Genomic DNA, 20,821 nt, shown 5'->3' with positions numbered 1-20,821 from the left:
TTTGGAGGGTGCTTGTGGGATTTGCCTCCATTGGTCAGGTCAGGTGCTGATTGGCAAAGCCATTACAAAACTGGCAGATCCTTTCAAACTTTATATGCTCAAAGTTTGTGCCATCTGACCTATATGTGCCAATTGGCAAAACCTAGGCCACTTTGTGGGGTCAAAGTCTCCACTCTTTTTGGAAGGCTCGCCACATAATTTTGGAGGGTGTCCGATTTGCCCCCCTGGTGGTCAGGTACTGATGTTGGGGATTTGCCCAATGGTGAGGGCATTGATGATGGATGACAAGACCTGGCCCACCATTCCAATTCATCACAAAGGTGTTCAGTAGGGTTGGGGTCAGGGCTCTGTGCAGGACACTGGAGTTCCTCCACACCAAACTGGTGCCCCCATGTCTTTATGGAGATGGCTTTGTACCCCGGGGAACAGTCATGGGGGAACAGAAAAGGGTCTTCACCAAACTTGACTCACCTGCATAGACTCTCCTATTGATCTTCATTGTCTAGGATGCTTTAGGCAGGCAACATAAAAACCTGAATCTGACCATTTTAGCCACCTGAATAGCAGACTGGAATAGGAAGGGGCCACACTAGCAACCAATCATGTGTTCTCCATGCAAATAGGTCAATAAGGAGCAAACTGGCAGAAAAAGAGAGTAGAGGGTGAGTGTGTCAGTATTCTGCTGCTGCCTAACTGTCCAATCACAGGCTGGGGGTGGGGTGGAGACCAACATGTATTGCCTAGCTGCAGTATAGGAAAGTCAGGTCACTTGCTCAGATCTGCTGCCTTGCAGAGTTGTGCAAATCTCATGACTGGAGAGACACAAATGCAAATCCCTTGGCTGGTAAAACTTCCCATAATTTGTTAGGGAATTTAGCAGTAGAAAAGTTGTGGTTGTTTTTACGTTGGAAAATTCTGGGAAGGGCAAAGTTTGTGAGTCTCCAGGGAACTGCAATGGATAAATAAATCCTGTCCACGTCAGAAAACTGCACTGAAGACATCTGTGGGATCTCCAGAACAGCAAAGCTTGCATTCCCACACTCTCAATCATAAACCCTAATGGGTCAAAATACCCATCCAGGAAGAAGAGGACTCCAATATAAATACCCCACTGTTTTCATCTGCTTTTTGGTTTTTGCTTCAACAAATCATGGGATCACAAAAGGTCTCATCCCTCCCCCAGCCTGTGACTGGAAAGTAAAAAGAGAAGCAGCAGTCTGTTCATCTTTCTGTCACTCTGATCTCTCCTGCTGTAGGCACATGATCTCTGCAGCGCACCTTATTGGCTCTTTATGCTGCTTCTCCCACTTGCATTCTCAGCTCTGCTATACAAGCACCACAAAAGCCTGATATTAGACAAATTCAGGCACACACTTCTTGCATTGAAAAAAAATATATTGGAAGTATCTGGGCTTTTATTATATATTGGCACCATATAAATCCTGTTTAATAATAATGATTAGGCTTTTGGCGCTGTGTTGCAGTCGCTCTAATAGCTCAGAGCACAATCAGCTGGGAAAATCAGCAGCAGTTCAAAATCACAAAACAATCAAAAATATTTAGGTGGTTGAATGTAGATACTGAAATATAGATATTTATTTTGAGGTTACTTGAAATACTTGAATGTTATGAGATAGATATGAGCAAATGGACAGTTACATTGGTTTATTAGGAAGGGGGTGTCATTCTCAGTTTTTCCACCAGGCGGCGCTATGCGCCTTCCATTCCCAGTGACCTATACATTACATATAAACTACACTGGGTAAAAATGAAATGTTAATAATGGCCACTAGAGGGCAGAGAAGCTGAAGAGATTGTAATACTATGAGCTCCATTTACTAAACTTTGTTAGCAGGACAACATCTTTGTTTCAGCCACGTGACTCTCATTTTACAATCTCATTGGACTGGATGGAAATATTGTCACCTTAAAAAATAAAGCACCCCTGGGTGCTGGATTTGTGGGACATGCTATATGTTTTTTATTTCTGATGAGTGAAATCTAAATATTTCTGTCCTCTGCTGCCATCTAATATTTCCAGGTGTGCTGGATAGGATGCCCCCTGCTGGGTTCATTCAGCAAGGTCAGGGATATTATCATTGGGTCTCTGTTCTTCTCTATACAAGACAAGCATGTTATTGGCGATGGGTGGGGCCAGCAGGGTTCAAGCAGTGGGAGGAGTTATGCAAATATCAGAAGGCCTTCATAACTTAATATATACACTCCTAGCTAGCTTGTATTTGTATGCAGGTCAACCCACATGTGATTGTAAACCTCCATGATTGAAAGAACTGTGTGAAAGGGGCGGACCCAGGGAATGCCAGGAGGGAGGGGCAAGATGATGCTGGACATCCTCCAGCCAGGAAAGGAGGCGGGCTTTATTTGACTTGCTGCAGTTTCTAATGTACCGTATGAGAAGCTCTCAGAGGAAGAAATTTCATTCTAGGAGAGGAACTGGTACAGCTGTGCACGATGGAAGGGAAGGCTGGAGAGCAGATTTAATAAAAAGGAAGCAGCAGGGCAGATTTATTGAAGGGCAGGCTTGAGGGCAAATTTATTGAAGGGAAGATTGTAACACAGATTTAATATAAAGGGGCTGGAGGGCAAATTTATTGAATGGGTGGCTGGGGGGTAGATTTATTAAAGGGGAGACCAAAGGGCAGGTTCATTAAAGGGGAGGCTGGAGGGCAGATATATTAAAGGGGAGGCCGGAGGGCAGATTTAATAAAGGGGAGGCTGGGGGGTAGATTCAATAAAGGGGAGGGCAGATTTATAAAGGGAAGGCTGGAGGGCAGATTTATAAAGGGGAGGCTGGAGGGAGATTTATTAAAGGGGAGGCCAGATTTATTTAAGGGAAGGCTGGAGGGAAGATTTATAAAGGGGAGGCTGGAGGGCAGATTTATTTAAGGGAAGGCTGGAAGGCAGATTTATTTAAGGGAAGGCTGGAGGGCAGATTTAATAAAGGGGAGGGCAGATTTATTTAACTGAAGGCTGGAGGTGCAGACCAATGAAGGGGAGACTGTAAATCAGACTTAATAAATGGAAGGCTGGAGGGCAGATTTATTCAAGGGGAGGCTGGAGGGCAGATTTAATTAAGGGAAGGCTGGAGGGCAGATTTATTTAAGGGGAGGCCGGAGGGCAGATTTATTTAAGGGGAGGCCGGAGGGCAGATTTATTTAAGGGGAGGCCGGAGGGCAGATTTATTTAAGGGGAGTCCGGAGGGCAGATTTAATTAAGGGAAGGCTGGAGGGCAGATTTATTTAAGGGGGTCTGGATTGAGTTTGGGGATAAGCAGGGAGAAGTTCCAGCCCCAGATTGTTTCCCCTCCCTCTCTGGGACAGAACACTTTCCCCAGCACAAAGCATGACTTGGGTGTTGCAGATGTTGCAGGGCTGTGCAGATGTTCTGAGGTATGTGGATTGCATGGCCGCATGTGGCACAAGGGGTGAGGACTTTCCTATGGAGGAGGGGGTGATTTACACAAAGCATTGGGGACTAGGAGGGGACATTGGGGCTGATTGTTCCATAGATATAAGTTTGGAGATCTGTACAGAGAATGTTTTTCTATCATTATGTGATAAATATTAATACAACAACTTGTGTTGTGTAGTCGCAGGGCCGCCCCATGCATCCCCCAATGTGTTCAGAGAACTTTATGTCTGATGGGCCGGGTCTGGAATGGGGCATGGGGGCTTTGGAAGGTTTTCATACATCAAGGTGGGGATTATTATTGTTGTTGTGGCCTCAATTTGTGACACTCAAATCTCCAGCAAAGGGAATTTAAAGCAGATTAAAAATTCAGCTCTGCCTTCAATAACACAAAATTTGTTTAATGCAATCGGTGTAAGTAGCCGAATATGACAATATCAATCTGCTGAAAATCTGACTAGGAAAGGGAAAAGCAGTACAAGAAGCCGATCCATTTGGAGGAGAGAGCCGAGCTGAGTACTGAGCTGCTTCTCCTGGGCTCAGAGGGTTGAATCATATTGCCATCTAGTGATATGCATACTGCCATCTAGTGGCAAAAAGGAAGTACTGCACCTTAAATGGGCAATTCTCATCACAACTGAGTGTAATGATTAAATTCATACATGGGATCTGTTTGGCTTACCAAAATTACTGTTCAGCTAGTACTGAGATTTATTCCAGCACGGCACTTCTGCAATACCCCAGGTCACCTCCCTGCCCCCAGCCTGTAATAGTGAAGAGGAGCAGAGGACTGGTGAGGTGCTCTTTCTGTCTCCACTACTAGACACCTGATTGGCTTCTTGTGTTGTTTCCCCTTTTCCAGCTTCATTGTATTCATGTGATCCTGGAAGCCATAATTCATATGCTGTACATTTAGAGATCTCCTCTGCAGACCTTGGGGGTAACAAGGGGTAATTTGAGTTCTTGTTGCCTTTCTATCATATGGAACCAGTCTGGGCATTCCACTCTGACCTGTGGCATGCACAAGGCATTTTCACCCAGAGAACTGCCCCTCACTGGGTATTTTCCCTATAAACCCCGGAGATGGTTGCGGGTGAAAATCTCAGCAGATCCTGAAATCCTGCCATGTCACGTTCAACCATGCCATGTTCAAGGCTTCGGGCCATTCTGATACTCAGTTTGAACTCCAACAGCTCGTCCTGAACATGTATTGCTGCCGTGTGATTGGCTGATGAGATATTTGGGCTAACAAGCAAGTTTACCTAATAAAGTGGCCGGTGTTTATATATTGCCAGAAAGGAATGCAATGCGCGGCTGTAATAAAATCACATTACCTCATTTTATGTTACAATTACATCGTCCGGCCAGACTTTCTATTTTTGGTTAGATTCGGAAAAGTTGTTTTGCTGAGATATGATGTATGTAAAACATTATGTATGTCCGGGCAGGTGTGGGAGAATGCGGGGTGCACCCATAATTCCTTGTTAATCAGATATAAAATGTTGTCCAGCTCCTGATGTAAGACTCTGTATGTCATAGTGCACACCTGCTCCAATCATACAGCCGGAACAATAGATTGCTCTGTCTGTTTATGCCTCGGATTTCCCATGGGGCGGTTGGGATTGTATTTACGCCATTTTGTCTGTCAGACTCTCCTCTGTGCTGTGCTCGGTCTACAAACTGGACCACAATCACTATCAGCTGTGTGTGTCAGCATTGTGACACCATGCAGGCTGTAGGCCCCATTGACAAACATGAAGCTGTCACCTTACAGGTGAATACTGCCACCTTCAGGGTGAAGTTTGTATCTACAAAGCCATCTAATATTAGTGTAACTGTCACTTACAGTTGCATTATTAATAAAAAAATAAATAATCTAACATTGAGCATTAGAAGTCAGAAGAAGCTTCTTTGACAATTTGCTGCATTTTTTACTCATTCATAACATTATTGGTAGATCTGTTCAAACTCTATATGGCAAATGTTTGTGCCACCTGACCTATATGAGCCAATTGGAAAAAAAAATTCCACTTTATAGGTTCAATAGTCTCCACAGTTCTTGGAAGGCTCCCACAAGAGTATGGGGGATATCTGATGCCCCCTATGGGTGAGGTCAGGTACTGACGGTGGGGATTTACCCCCTATTGGTGAGGTCAGGTACTGACGGTGGGGATTTACCCCCTATTGGTGAGGTCAGGTACTGACGGTGGGGATTTGCCCCCTATTGGTGAGGTCAGGTACTGATGGTGGGGATTTGCCCCCTATTGGTGAGGTCAGGTACTGATGGTGGGGATTTGCCCCCTATTGGTGAGGTCAGGTACTGATGATGGGGATTTGCCCCCTATTGGTGTGGTCAGGTACTGATGTTAGGTGAGAAGAGCTGGCTCACCATACCAATTCACCCCAAAGGTGTTCAGTAGGGTTGATGTCAGGGCTCTGTGCAGGACACTAGAGTTCCTCCACACCAAATTTCTCCACCTTGACAAGGCTGGAAGACACAAGTGACTACAATGTCTTTGTCAATGTCAAAGGCTTCTCTGCCTTTTGGCTAAGATCAAGTGTAGTACCCAATCCTTCCAGTGCTCAGGGTGGATGGCGCTGTAGTCCTGGCAAGAATGCAGTGTGCAAGTACCTCTGTTACGGACGGTCTGCCTGTTGGTTTTGCTCTGTAAGGGGCCGCCCTATGCTAATTCTTCCGGTTTCCTCCCCCGCAGAAGGCATGGGGCCTGCCCTGATAAGGAGCTCCCACAGGTTTGACTGACCCGCTGGTTGGTGCAGGGAAAGCTTGGTCTTACCAATCGGTCTGACGAGCGGTCTGAATCTCGCTTCAGTGTCGTACCCCTGGAGTGGCGATCCAGGGGCACCTTTAAATCACTGGGCCCGGGAACCAACTGATTTTTAAGTGTGCACTGTCACGTCACTAATATACTGATTTGGCACTTCGCCTTTTTCTGCATTAGCCGCAGCTAGTGCAGATGGGCAATTTTTAAAACTGTAGCCCAGTGTGTTATGCACAGAGCACATTTATTTTTAATGTTTTTTTATGTTTGTCACAGTCACTGGTGTGGTCTTTGTGTGCCACTTTTTTGATGGAGGGTGCTATTCCCTTATGGGCTAGCCCTGACGTCTTGGGGGGTACTTTGGCCTAACAGCCAGGTACTCTCCTTTACTGGGAGTGTCTCTTCAGGAGAGCTCCCAGCTTAGTATTTGTTGGGACTGTTTAGGCGGTCCCATAGAAAAAAGAACCCCGTCTGGCTTCGGCCGGAGGGGCTAGTAGGTCCATTTCAGCTTCAGTTGGATGGACTCAGTACCCAGCCCTCGTCTGGAGCTTGGCTGCGAGGAGTCTGGGGAAATTGGGTGGCTGGATCACAATAGTACCCCAGTTCACGTTTTTTGTGTGGTGTGTTTGCACATACACTTTTTTACCGTACATGGGGTGTGTTTTAGCATGGATCGCAAGATTCGATAAAAAAAACAAAAAACAATGTCTTTGTATGATGGGGGATTAGCAGGACCCCTCACTGGGACACCTGAACCCGTCATTGGGAGGAGGTCCATATACTCATGACCATATAGCAGGTGTGATGGTCAGGGGTCCACCAACCTTTTGCTTTAGCCCTTTAGGTCTTCTTAATGGGGTAACAAATCTATCCCGACATGCTAGGGCCACATTGGGGCTCCAGCTATGTACAACGCCCCACCACCAGAGAAGAACACGCTCTTCCTCCCCCAGCAGATGTTCCCATCCATTCTCTGGGCCAGAAATCGTCTACAGAGCAGAGAATGTGACCGAGCACAGACATGTCATAGAACATATTGTTCATGTTACTGGTCACATGAGAGTCACTGGAAAGTCTCTGCAATCATATGCACATCTGCAAAACTATAGCAAATGCACAGAAAATCCTGCAGATATAACTTCCATGTGAATAAAGAGGTGAAAGGCGTTCTCTGTAGCTTTCTGCAGTTCATTTCTGGGTTGTGTGAATGTTCCATGCAATCTGCTGGAACCCATTCTCCACTGTAATCCATCCTGGGAATAAAATGCGTCTGTGCAGGGTGGAGAATTCGAATGACGGTGATAATTGTTCTTGGCACACTGGACTGTTTATATTGTGATTTCTCTGAGATCTGCGGTAATTGCAATATGACGAGGAAATGGTTACATAACGATTGGGAGGTCTCTGATAATTCAGATTATAGCACCAGCATAGCAGTGGCGTCACCTCAGCAAGCTGTGAACAATGGCAGGGATGGAGATGCATTATATAAAATAATTGTGTTGCATAGAGATGAAATGTTTGGTTTTAAATGCAACTTATATTTAAATACATCCAGATGAATCCTTGTTCTCTTGCAGCCCCCTTGCAGCCACTTCCAGTCTACATACACTACACCAAAAATTGCACAGCAATTCTCAAGGCAGGTTTCCTGGACTGGATCAATGTCCACTTGTAGTCTTCATCAGAAGCCCATGTGACAGGGTGACAACACAGGAGTACAACTAGGACAGAGTGCTAGAGCGTTGTCACCTTATAACACGAAGTGAGATAGGAAAAAGCAAAGAAATGGTAAAGATTGAATTTTATGGAAAAATTATGACAAATAGGATTCAATTCACAGAGCAAAGGACAATTATTTACAGCAGAGACTCTTTTTTTTTTCAAGTGCCAGGCATTGGGCCAAATACAAAGTTTCCTTTGGAGGTTTAGCATACTAAGAGCTTGTCTCTGCTGCTCCGCATGCACTGCAGCCTACATGCACACTACTGCAGCATGGTGTGGTATGGTAGAAATGAAGCAAAGCATTTTAGGACATATATAAATTACACCGATCATGTTGCATAGGTGGATTGGTAATGCTTGGTGCCTCATCTGAATCACTTGCATAAATAAATGCAGCTTCTCAATGAATGCAATTGGGCCACCTCAATAGATGCTACCACAGCATGCTATGGTGGGTTTGAAGCAAGGCATCTTGGGATGTTCTCAGAGAATGCACTGATCATATTGCGCTAACGCATTCAAAATGTTTGTGTGTTGCGTTCAGTTTCAAATGTAGGTTGCTGGACACACGTGGCTTTTCCTTGAAAACAATCTTGCACCCTCCATACATGCTGCCACAATATATTTAGTAGGACTGCAGAAAGCATTCTGGGATATTTGTTTAGAATGCACTAATTGTGCTGAGCTGACGCATTCTTAATGCTTCAGTGCTGCATTAACTTCGAAGCACTTTAAATCCAAATTTGTTAAAATTCAGCAGCTTTTCCATTGTATTCCATTGGGTAGCCCCTATGCATGCTGCCACAGCGTGCTATGGTGGCGTTAAAGCAAAGCATTTGGGCACATTATTAGAAAATCCAAGGATCGCATTATGCTAATGTTTTCTAATGCTTTGGTGCCACATTCAGTTTCCAATGCAGGTGGTTTGATCACATACAGCTTTCTATTGAATGTTATTAGGTAGCCTCCATAGCACTCTAGGGGTATTGAAGCAAGGAATCCTGAAACATCTAAAGAGAATGCAATAAACACGTTGTGCTAACGCATTCCTAACGCTTAATTCCTAACCTTCAATTGCAAGCTGCAGCTTTCCCATGAAAGCAATTGGGAAGCCTCTACGGATGCTGCTGCAACATACTATGGAGGTGTTGGAACAAAGCATCTTGTGGCGCCCATTGAGAATGCATTGAACGTGTTGCACTATTGCTTTTGTAATGCGTCCCAATTCATGTTGCGTTTCTGGCACGTTAATTGATAATGCGTTTGGAGAGCCTGTATGCCAACCCATTGGGGTTTAGATCTACTTCATTCAATCTATATTTTATTCATACCATTTAATATATAAATCGATTTTATTTCTGCGTTGAATTTTCCATTGATGGCGGTCGCATCATTTTCTTTTCCACGGTCCTGACCCTTTAAGCTCTTAGGGGAGGAGAAAAAGGGAAGAAGGGTTTATGGAATGGAGGGGGAAATCTGGAGGGGAGATTCAGCTCAAGCTGCTGCATCCATTCACCATTCTCAGCATCAGCACCGCTGAGACACATCCCTGCGGCAGAACCACCTCTGGAAAGAATGATATTGAAGCTTGGGGAAGGGAAGACATGCAGGAAGATGAGGCAGAATGATGCACATTGCTGGATGATGTGTGCAGTGGTTGGGCAGAATAAGAAGATGTAAGGAGGGGGCTGATGTGAGGAGGGCTATCAGCACAGAGATGTGCACAGAATAAGGCTCACAGATAACAGGGAACACATAGGGAGGGGAAGGAGAATCTACCATTGCTCAGTGACTATTCTCTGCAGAACCAGGATAGGGCTGAGACAACAGGAGAAGAGCTTGCAGGGGGCCAACACCAAAAAACAGAAGAAGGGGTGACAGCTAGAACAGCTTTTCTGAGAAGAGGAATGAAGGGGTGAAAGACAAGGAAAAGGCCAACTAGAATTAAAAAACAAATTGAAGAATAGATAATGGGTGAAAGGGAACGGATGATGAGGAAGGTTGGGGATAAGTATGTGAGCGAAGAGTAGTGGGAGACGAGGATTGGGAAGAGACGGAGAGGGAGGGATGGTGAAGCCTGCAGACAGAAAGAGGTGATGTAAATACCTGGAGGGAGGGAGCAAAGAAAAGAAGGAAGGAAGGAGAGAGGACCGGCTCCTGCTGCAGAATGATGGGGAACTCTCCGCACAAACAGAGGAGCAAAAAGCATCACAGAATGCAGCCAGCAACAGGTACCAGTCTCTATCTCACCCCACCCCCACCCTACCCATCCCTATGCTCACATTTGGATGCCAGGGAGGTTACGTTGGCTGGCGGTTCATCGCTGGCGGTTGCCGGTGCAGATACCCTGCAGTGTGTTCTGGTTATTAAGCTATTGTGCGGCTGCATTATTGATAATGGATCGACGGAACATTGCGCCACCCTTTGGTCAAGACCAGTGCATCTCTGCGTTGGGTTGCTTTGATGACTGGACCCCAGGGCGTAGAGGTGCGCGGCGCCATGTCGCCATTTGGGTGCCATAATTTGGGCCTATGAGTTAGGGTAGGTGGGCCATGTTTTTGGATAGATTGGCGCTCAGAGATGCATTGGTACTTGTGATGGGCAGAGGATGCCAGGCAAAGCCCATTTTACCAGTCAGATACCCAGCAGGTCTGTACGGGGCCTGGTGGGTGTTTAGGCGCCTTTGTCAATGGAAAAGTAAGGGGGCGCCATTTTAAAAGCCCAACCTTGGTGTACTTGGGTAAGGTCAAATGAAAGTGCATCGAAATTTTGGATGGAGGTGTGTGGAGCTGGACCCTCAACAGGTGCCAGATGTGATGCCAGAATCAAAGTCTAGCCAAGGTTAAAGAGGAACTAAACTCAAAAATGCTTAAAACAAAAACAAATCCACTTACCTTCAATCCCACAGGGTAGTCAATCGGTCCGGAGGTGTCTTCCATCGGGCCGGCGTCATCCTGGCATCCGTCTCTGAGCCGACGCGCCACTGCCGCCATTTTCTCCTCTTTTTGATTCTTCTTCCTATGTCACCCGACGTATGAAATGCCTTAAAGCTATAACCAACCATAAAAAAAAAATGCTTGATGCAGCACTTCATTAAAAAAGCCCCCTGTATAGATAGTTTTTTCTTATTCCCCTGCAAAGTTCCTAAAATGCCTATTGATCCTGCCCATGAAGTCCACTAATGCAGCTTCCTGCAACACTGCTGCATGACTTCTAAATTCTGAGCTGTCACTCTCATGTAGGTTGTGGCTGCTCACACCAGAGTGGGAGGAGAAGATGTTGCAGGGGGTGTGGCTATCAGCATTGTCACTGCTGATTCAAAGGACTGGAGCTTGTCAATCAGCACCTGGCCACACCCAGACACACCCATTGTTTCTGGATTGACAGCACTGAACCCCTCCCACTGTGATCTGCAGTGTCTTGGATGGGGAGCGAGTGAGACACAAATGAAGGAGGATTTTGTTGCCTCTCCACATATCCAGGCATGGTGGTTATACTTCCTGCATACTGTTCTCTCTACCAGCAAAAATCAGGACAGCGGCCCAGCTCGTGTGTACAATGTGCTTTTTAGCTTATGCTTCGGTGTTCCCTCGAGTCCCTACTTGGGACCTCATCCCCTTAAGCCTCACAACTGCCCCTTTACCACATGTACCAATCAGCCTTCACCTTGTGCCATCTGCTGGTGATTAGGCAGCACTGTGGCCCAGTTCTCAGCAGAGCACACCTGCGCTAATCTACAATGTTAAATAGATTGCTGGACATTTATTCCGTGCTTAGTCTTAAATTGGGTCCAGACTTCAGTTTTTTTTACCTTCTGTTACTCCTGTGATTGTTTGAAATTTATTTTGATCGTTATCATTCATCAATCATTCTGCCATTGTCAGTCATCCCGTCTGGCACCTGGAGTTTGTTTAGGGCTGGTTAGTTAGTGGTCACCCCTGGTAGGGACACTAACTGATAGCCATTGTATTTATCTCTGGTCTGATATATGTATGGCCTGATTTATTAAAGCTAGAAGATAGACTAATATGTGTGTACCTGGGTGATCCAGCAAACCTGGAATAGAATTTGTAAAATCACTTGCTATTTTTTGGCAAATGCTTTCAATCCTGGACAGATCCATTCCAGGTTTGCTGGATCACCCAAGTTCTCCCATTATAGTCTTCTTCAGTTATGGGGAGCTTTGATAAATCAGACCCCGTGTTCTATAGCCATGTGTTTGAGGTTTTAATAAATATGGATGGGTTACACACACATATATCTTTACTATACCTTGATGTCAGTTCTTGCCCTGCTGCCCAATAAAGCCCCTCACTGATAAATCCTTCCTGTGGTAACATGGCCGGGCTGTGTGGGGAATATCGCCTTCCTGTTCACAAGCAATCACCGCAGACTGAATATTTGCTAAAGGCTGAGATGATGTCATCAGTCTGCTGCAGGCAGGAGGAAGAATTTCCTCAGTCTCCTTTCCCTCAGTGATCAAACTGCAACATTGTAACTTTGCAGCCAATCACAGCAGGGGCTGATCTGTGTTGACATTTTTGAACAGGAATTGCAGAAACCCCAGGATTTACATTTGGCTAAACGTTCCTATCCTGCTGAGGGGGGTGACTCACATTACTAATAGATCAGGGGCAATAAAGAACTCCAGGCAATGGCTTTCTGACTCTTTAAAGCTTTCTGTCCTGGTGACTGCACCCTCCCCTCCATTTATAAAAAAACAGTGTCCCAAGGTCAGGAATGTGGTCACAGGTTGCTCAGGTTTCAGCTTTTATTATTAATAAACAGGATTTCAATAGCACCAACATATAAAGCAGCGCTGTACATGTTGTTTGCTTTATTTCTGAGGGGGGTAATTTTACCATCACTTCTTGTACTGCTCTTGGCTATTTATTTATTTTTTTTTGTATTTTAAATGTTTTTATTGTTGTTTTTGGGGGTATTTTTATGGTAGTTTATTTTATTTCCTATTTTTTTATGATGCATATTTATTTTTATCTGTACAGTTGTATTACTTTGGACTGCTTTTGGCTTGATATATTTATTTGTTTAGAAAGGGGTATTTAAGTTGTGTTTTAAAAATAATTTAATGTTCTATACACTGAACATTGTGTTATATTTTTCATGCAAAACCTAATAAAACTAAACTTAGCCATAAAAGTAGTTAAAACATTTTTTTGGGTGCTTTAGATTATTTATCTTGTTTTTGTATAGATTTTTCAAGTTTTCTTTTTTATATTTTCTTTTTATCACTTATATAATGTTGTGTTAGTTGTTATTTTTTATTAGGTTTTCCTGTTAAGTACCATTGAGGGTCCATTTTTTGTTCCAGTATAATAAAACCTAACTTTCAATACTTCCAGAAGCCACTTACAGCTTCTACAACTCAAACATGATTTCTGCAAACGGTGAAATTACAAAAAGCCGGGTAAAATAAAAAAAGCCTGAAAAATAAAATAGATAAAACACCTTAAAAAAAAGACTGAAAATGTTTTGTTCTTCCTCAGTTGGGGTCCTCGGTTTATTTTGCACCCTCTTTCCATAAACTGGAGCCATTTTTAATTTCCAGGAATATTAATTCATCATTTGCCTAAACCTTTTTTTTGGTTATGTTATACTTACCTCAGGCTGCACTTCAGACGTATAAATGTAATTATCCCTGGAATCGTACATCACGATAAATATTTATGAGCGCTTCCCAGGGGGCCGCCATTTCCACGCTCCTTGAACCCAGACAGGTCTGTGACAATACCCAGAATCCTGCTCTGTTTTTGCTTTAGGATAGCATGGTGTATGGTGGGGTGAGAATTTGTTTACATTGTTAAAGCCGCCAAATGCCTCCAGAGGGGAGCGCGGGGAGGTTGGTGCTGTTGCAAAACAACCAATTGCATGGCAAGGAATGAAACGTCATAAGGTGGGGTGGGCAATGGTCATAAGGTGAATGGTGCAATGTATAATGCCCATTCACCGGTGTGCAATCGTCAGGTGTCGCCCAAATATATTCCATCTGCTGCACTGATTCTGCCAATTATTACAGAGAACAAATATAAATCTGTGATTAGTAAATTAGCTACTACATTTGCACCTGGTGCAAAAAGTTGGGATAATCCACATGATTACTTACACCCGTGGTTACAGGGCCCCTTTTTTGCACCCTTTTTGCATCCTAAAACGTTGTCTTTCTGGTACTTATTAAAAAAAAAAAATTGGATACAATATAATCTTTAACCATTTCAGCACCTACATTGTGCAATGTTTATATTTTATTGATGGGTCGATGATTATTCATAACTTAGGTGAGGCCAAGTTCAGATAAGCAGTGGGTACATATGGGCATTATGGGCATTCCAGGCGCCCGCCGGTGGTTGGCACCTTGCCAGCTGCTCAGCTACCACAACCACTGTGCTGGTTTGTAATGAATTAGCTTTTAACATTTCACAGCGTGCGGTGCTGATTCACTCACTGCTACCCCTATTTATTCCCTACGGGCGGGGGAGACGCTACATGTGGGAAGTGGGGAGGGCACAGGCGTGGGTAACTGGCATGAAGAAGCAATAGCCACATGGCAACTTCACCGTCCTTGTGAACACCGAATATACTCCGTTTTTTTTTATTGCTTTTATGGTAAACCATGCTTTCTATTTGCCAGAAATGTTTTCTAAAATTATTTCCACCTGGCTTTTTTTTCTTATAGGTAACCAATGCAATTTAAGCAGCACTACGCATGGCCTTGGTATTTAGACGACATCTATTAATAGTATAATGTTCATATAATGTCATTTTTAGCCTTTTTAAATCATCACTTTACCCTACAATGATCTCTGCTGATTCTGCCAAGGATGTCCTTGTTGATGCACCTCCTGGTATAGGGTGACAACTCTCTGTTCCTATCTCCCTATTGTCCCTCTGTGTTGTCACCTTTCACATGGATTCCTTATGGACAGTACAAGTGGTTATTCAGCACACATGTTATAGACACGGCTCTCTGAGAAATGACACGCAACCATTGACATCTGCAAAAAAGGCCGCAGTAGTACTGAGACACAGGAAAAAAGATGGAGATAAAAAGAAAAAACATTCTTGACAATGTCCTTGTGCTGGATTAGCTTGAATTCACTGTACAATTTCATCACGATACCCTGTTTGTAATCATCAAATATACAAGACAGCTAGTAATATGCAGAAAATAGTTTATAATGGGCTCTTTAGAGGAAAATAAAGAAAACAGCATTTTTAATTTTTGTTTAACCTAAATTAAAAAAAGGAAAAAAAAAATCAGCTTCAATCCAGATACATGCAGTACCTATTTTCTGCAACTAGGAGTCACTCTTTATCACCGACTAGTATCATCCACCCACTTCCTCTGAGCCCAAGTTTTTCTGGACCTCCCCCCAGCTTATGGCTGGACAAAAGTGTCTGAAAATGTAGCCACATGACCATGGTGGCTCCATGTTGGAAGATGTCTGGGCCTGGTGATGGGCCATTGTATGCCCACTGCATCATGGGAGGAAGTTACATGTACCCATATACCTGTAGGTACTCAAAAATTCACAGCACCTCCAAAAAAGGTTGGTTATAGGTGACTTGGGAAGGGTCAGCAAATTACACTGAATGATCACATGAAAATGAGGTTTTCTAGTGTTGATGACCACAGGGCTTCCCTTTAAACTCCCATTGCTCCCCTGCTGCTCCATTACTTCCCTAGGCACCCCAAGTCTGGTGTCTGGGCTGGCCATGGGTTAATATATGCCCATTGCATCACTAAAGGGAAATCACATGTTCCCCAAACCTAACCCAATATTTCATGGCAGTGTGGGTGAAATACGTACCAACGGCTCAGCTTTAATAAAAAACATTGCCCTAAATGGGCAGAATGGGCTCAACTGCCCCATCAGAAAACAGCTCATTAGGAACCGGGGAAAGAAAACAGAATGTTGTCTCTTCTATATTTAGCGGTCTCGGCGCTCCGGTTGGAGGTGACAGCTGTCAGGTTTGACAAGTGCTGAGAATTCGGAATATTCTCCGTGGGTGCTCAGGTGACACAGGATGAGCAGGGGCAACAAGAACTAGAAGGGACAAATCTGGGGATTCGATTTTTAAATAAACATTGGGCTCCACGTTCTAAAAAAACAAGCCACAACGGGTCAGATGGGGCCGATCACTGCCCGGGGACCAAGGCTGAGGCCTGGGGGTACCTGGGGTTCCAATCTAATCTGGGGGGTTCTCCATTTTTGCCAACCAGGTCAGCTGACTTGGAGTGCCAATAGTACAAAAAAAATATTACCAATACCGGGGACGGTGGTGTGGGGGATACCATTGACCAAATTTGCCCCAACAACCCCCACATTTATTTAGAGGAACAGATTGTGGGAACAAAGCCCCATCCAGGCATGGGCTTAGTATGGATGGGAAAGAAGGGCCACACGCTTTATGCTCCCCCTTTTTCCCACCATCTGCGCCCTATGTTTGGGGGAGGGTCTGGTTAAATTGATGGGCAAACACACCCGGACCCCCATGTTTTTTGTTTGACACCAGTATACCCAAATACCCCTAAAATCCATATGCAACATTTACCTCCCATTGACTTCAGTGGGGTTGACTGTGAACTGAACATTCACCGAACCCTTTTCACCCTTAGCGTCTTGGTCTGTGCTCACCCCTGGGACGTGACCAGGTAAATACCTTTGATTGGAGCGATGGGGTTAAATCTACTCTGCTTGTTTTCCAAACGCTCAATAAAGTTTTTCTATGTTAGTTGCTAGGAGACGCTTTCGATTATGGCGTGGGAGGATGCTAAGCGGGGCGAAGGATCGAGTGTGAAGAGTTAGCAGAGGGATGACATAGATTTCTCCGAGGGGGGGAGGAAAGATATTACCTGCTACAAAGGTGTCACTGACCTTGTCATAAACCTTCGGCTGGAAGTTACCCCAATTCACACCAAACTTCCCCCTCTAGATCACACTCCAGCATTCATATCGGTATTTTACCTTGGTCCTTTATCAACAAAGTGTTTTTATTACTCCCCATGGCATCACTGGGCTAGGGGCAACTTCTGGGAGCTCAGGTCGTAGACATTCACCCAGAACTACATCTCCCAAGACACTTTCCCTTACCGAGTGTGTGGACAGCCCCCTTCATACCCCGATTTGCCCCTGATTTGGGGGGACTGTCTGTATTCATACCCCCCAAGTGCCTCTAATTTGGAGGGACTGTCCCCCTTCAAACCTGCCCCTAATTTGGAGGGACTGTCCCCCTTCATACCTGCCCCTAATTTGGAGGGACTGCCTGCCCCTAATTTGGAAGGACTGCCCCCCTTCATACCCCCTAACTGCCCTGGATTTGAAGGGACTATGCATTTTGGGGCTCTCACGTCGTCTTTGCCCAGGGTCCCATTTTTGTCAAAAAACACCCCTCCTAATAAATCCCAGTTATATTAATTCACATTTTATTACCACGAGACCCTTTGTACAATATTAGATGAAAATCCCCCGTCCAGCTGGGATCAATATGACTTTTCATCGAGGGGACAATTAACAATCGGCTTTATTTATCAAACAACGCTGAACAAACTCTGTTTTTGTTGCACTCAACAACCAATCAGCATCTCCCCCTCTTATTTTGCCGATAATGCACCGTGAGAATGTTGGAATGTTGAGGGAAACCCAAAGTCGATGTATTGTAAAGTGTACTCAGGGTCAGATTGGTCCACGGGAGAACCAAATAACCTCTGGTGGGTCCTAGCCCCATGACCCCAATAATATGTTACTGTGCCTCCTGGTGGGCCCAAGTTAAACTGTGGCCCACAATTGGCCCCAGATGACTTACAAAAAATTCCTCTGTCCCAAGAAAGCTGTGAGCTTTGTTGTGTCCTTCTCACTTCCTCCGGTTAGCTCTGGGTGTCCAGTTTTGCACTGTGTGTACTTTACAAAGAGTCTGGCAATCCTGGCCTCTATGTGGCCCTCTAGGGCTGGTGTTGGAGGGCACTGACCTGGGCCAATTTCCCAAAGAACCTGGATGATCCAATAAACATGGAATGGATGTCTTAAAAATAATTTGCTATTAGTTGGCAAATGTTTTCAATCCTGTACCAGATCCATTTGAGGTTTGCTGGATCACCCAGATTCTCCCATGATCCCATCCAGTCTTGGAGTGCTTTGATAAACAGGGACCATAGAAAGATAATAGCACCACCGGAAAGAATCATTCTCACGTTTGCACATTGTCTAGTACAATTTCCAATTACATTGGATGTGAGTCCTCACCTGCCTACAAATGGAGTCATTAATTAACAAGGCATCCTAATGAGTAATAATGAAGCCGTGTGCTGTTATAGAACGTGTTGGGGAGGGGAAAAATGCTTTGCTTATTTAGCTGTGTGTAAATGAAATGGAAAAAATATGCACTTAGTACAATGGGCTCCTGTTCAGTGTTAAAGCAATGTTTCGGTTTTCCGTAACACCTCCGATAAGCAAAACCTTGAAGCAGAACATTAGCCAAAAAAAAAAAATAATAACATTTAAAAAAATAAGGACTGCAATATTCACCTTCAATCCAAATCTTCTCCCTTTTGCTGCAAAAATTATTTTCTGCCACTGGATGGCACTAGATCCCTGAATGAATTATGAATTATTCCGCCCATATTCTTTGTGCCCAGGGTGTCATAGACCCGCCCTCCTGGGCTTAGAGCAGTACTGCAGCTGTAGGAAGATATTTTATTTTTCAGGGCTCAGAAAATGTTTCATATTCTTCAAGAATTGCATTTATTTGCTTTGTTAAGGTATATATATATATTTGTATCTTAGAACTTTAATTTATGAATATAGATCCCATTGGATCAGGTACACAGTAATGCCAGCTGTGCATTCAATGCTACAAAAGCTGACCAACTCAAGAGACCCTGTCATGTAATGAAACCATTGCATGAAATCACAAACCTATAAGAAGAGATTTAGCACTTACCTCTCCTTACCTGCACCGCTTGATGCTACTTCATTGCAAAGAACTAACTCTGAATGTTTGCTAGGACATTGGAATTGTCAGTTCCTTGGTTCTCTAAGGAATATTGTGAAGGTCATCAGGAAAACCCCAAAAAAGCTGTGGGGGGACCCAGGAGATCACCATTGCTGGAAGTGCCAGTTTCTCTGTGAATCTTGTTGGATGGCAGCATTGGGCGATGCAGGACAGGTGAGTATTCTGCCTCTTCTACAGGTATGTGCTTTTATAAAGTCAATTTATTATAAAGCATCTCCATCCCTGGAAAATAAAGGGATGAAGAAGATATTAAATACTTCCCAGCTTTAGATCACTTCTATAATAAGTAGAAATTGCCACAAATTCTTCGGAATCCAACAGGAGTGCCGATTCCCTGTTCCCCCCCACTGCACTTAGTGGTTCGGTCCACCAGACCTACATTACCATTGTGCCCAGTGGGGACTTAATAGGTGGCGGAAAGAACCAAAGAGTGCAGAGGGGGGACCTAAAAATTGAGCCTACATGTGGCAATCTCTCTTTACAACAGTTGCGCTTAGTTGCGGGCAGCGGAGAGGAATAAATCTCCTTTCCAGGGGACAACACTTGTAGGTTGTACTGTAAACAGTTACTTTTAACCCTGTGTTGATCAATGCAATTAATTTACAAGGCTGGGCATCATATCATTGCCTTGTGCCAGTTACACCAATGCCATGCAATGATGTGCTCTAGAGAAAAGAACAGAACAGGTTGCATTTTACAATTGCATTTCATTATTGTGCTGCATGTATTGGAAAAATAGAAATGGCAAAATGAAAATTGCAGCTGTTTGTGCATCAATGATTTGAATATTTTCCTACAAATCACCAAGTGGTGCCCATGTATATCATAGCCTGACCCGCTTTCTATGTCCTGATATTTTGCCAGAGGTCAGAGTATATTGGAAACTGGGCTGTGTAAGGGGTTTTATCACACTGGAGGAAAACACTACGTTATGTGAAGGAAGGAAACATAGGGAGGGGGGAAACAATAGTTAGGGAGAGACGTTTAATAAAATAGTCAGTTCCTGCTGCCTTCCTCTCCTCCCCCCATGTTTTCTCCCTGCGATTGAAATATCCCTCCAGCCTGAGATAGCAGGACCAATGTTCAGGAGACACACTAAATGCATACATAAAGCATGACTTTCCCTTCCCTTCTGCATCTGAATTCATCTCATGTCCAGGCTTCATCAAGGCCCTGTGTCTAGGAAAGGCATGCAAAGGATGTGTGCAGTCCCTGGACTATTATACATGGACGATGGACAGTCAGTAGCATCATGAAAGGATAACGGGCTTTACACATTGATATATTGTTCATTTCACTAGGAGCCATCTGCACGATTCCTCGCCTTCTTATCACTTGGCTTCTGTCTATCTATAGCTCTGGGTGTACCAGGGTGAATGGCAATGGTTTCACCAGCTGTCCTTCCTGGTACCGTCTTCTTTTTTTGGAATCTACTGTGAAAGTTTAAAATTGGCTTGAAAGCAAAAAAAAAAAAGAGCGAACAGAGAGTTCAGTGGAAACGTTCGGAATTCGAAAGACTGAAAAAGCTTGGAGTTTATAGGTGTCTGACGGCATGGATAAAATGCTAATAAGTATCTCCAGGGGCAAAGGTAGGAGGCTTGTGATCAATATCCATGCAAAGAAAACCATCGCATCCATCCATCGATCGTCTATCAATAGCTCTATCAATGATTGATCAACATTCTATATCTGTCAATCATCTGCCTATCAATAATCTATATCTCTATAATTCATCAATCTATAATCTCTATCTATAAAACATGTATCTCTATCTATCTATCTATCTATCTATCTATCTATCTATCTATCTATCTATCTATCTATCTATCTATCCATCCATCCATCCATCCATCCAT

At 44.1% G+C, this 20,821-nt stretch overlaps 1 protein-coding gene across 3 annotated transcripts in view; it reads left to right on the top strand.

The window, feature by feature from the left end:
• The window catches only part of NHSL2 (NHS like 2), a 68,507-nt gene that overhangs the window by 959 nt on the left and 46,727 nt on the right, over positions 1-20,821 (top strand). Inside the window, exon 1 of one of the 3 annotated variants that reach the window (XM_072430994.1) lies at positions 9,477-10,165. The exons of 1 other annotated variant lie outside the window; for it this stretch is intronic. In XM_072430994.1, coding sequence (XP_072287095.1) covers positions 10,102-10,165 — 64 coding nt within the window. In that variant the 5' untranslated portion in view covers positions 9,477-10,101. Of the gene's footprint in view, positions 1-9,476; positions 10,166-20,031; positions 20,555-20,821 lie in introns of those variants that run through there. One more of the 3 variants, XM_072430995.1, reaches the window with a different exon arrangement.

The sequence above is a fragment of the Pyxicephalus adspersus genome, chromosome Z, assembly GCF_032062135.1.
Source record: "Pyxicephalus adspersus chromosome Z, UCB_Pads_2.0, whole genome shotgun sequence".
In the NCBI taxonomy this organism is placed as follows: domain Eukaryota; kingdom Metazoa; phylum Chordata; class Amphibia; order Anura; family Pyxicephalidae; genus Pyxicephalus; species Pyxicephalus adspersus.
This window is presented reverse-complemented; position numbering and strand designations above follow the sequence as displayed.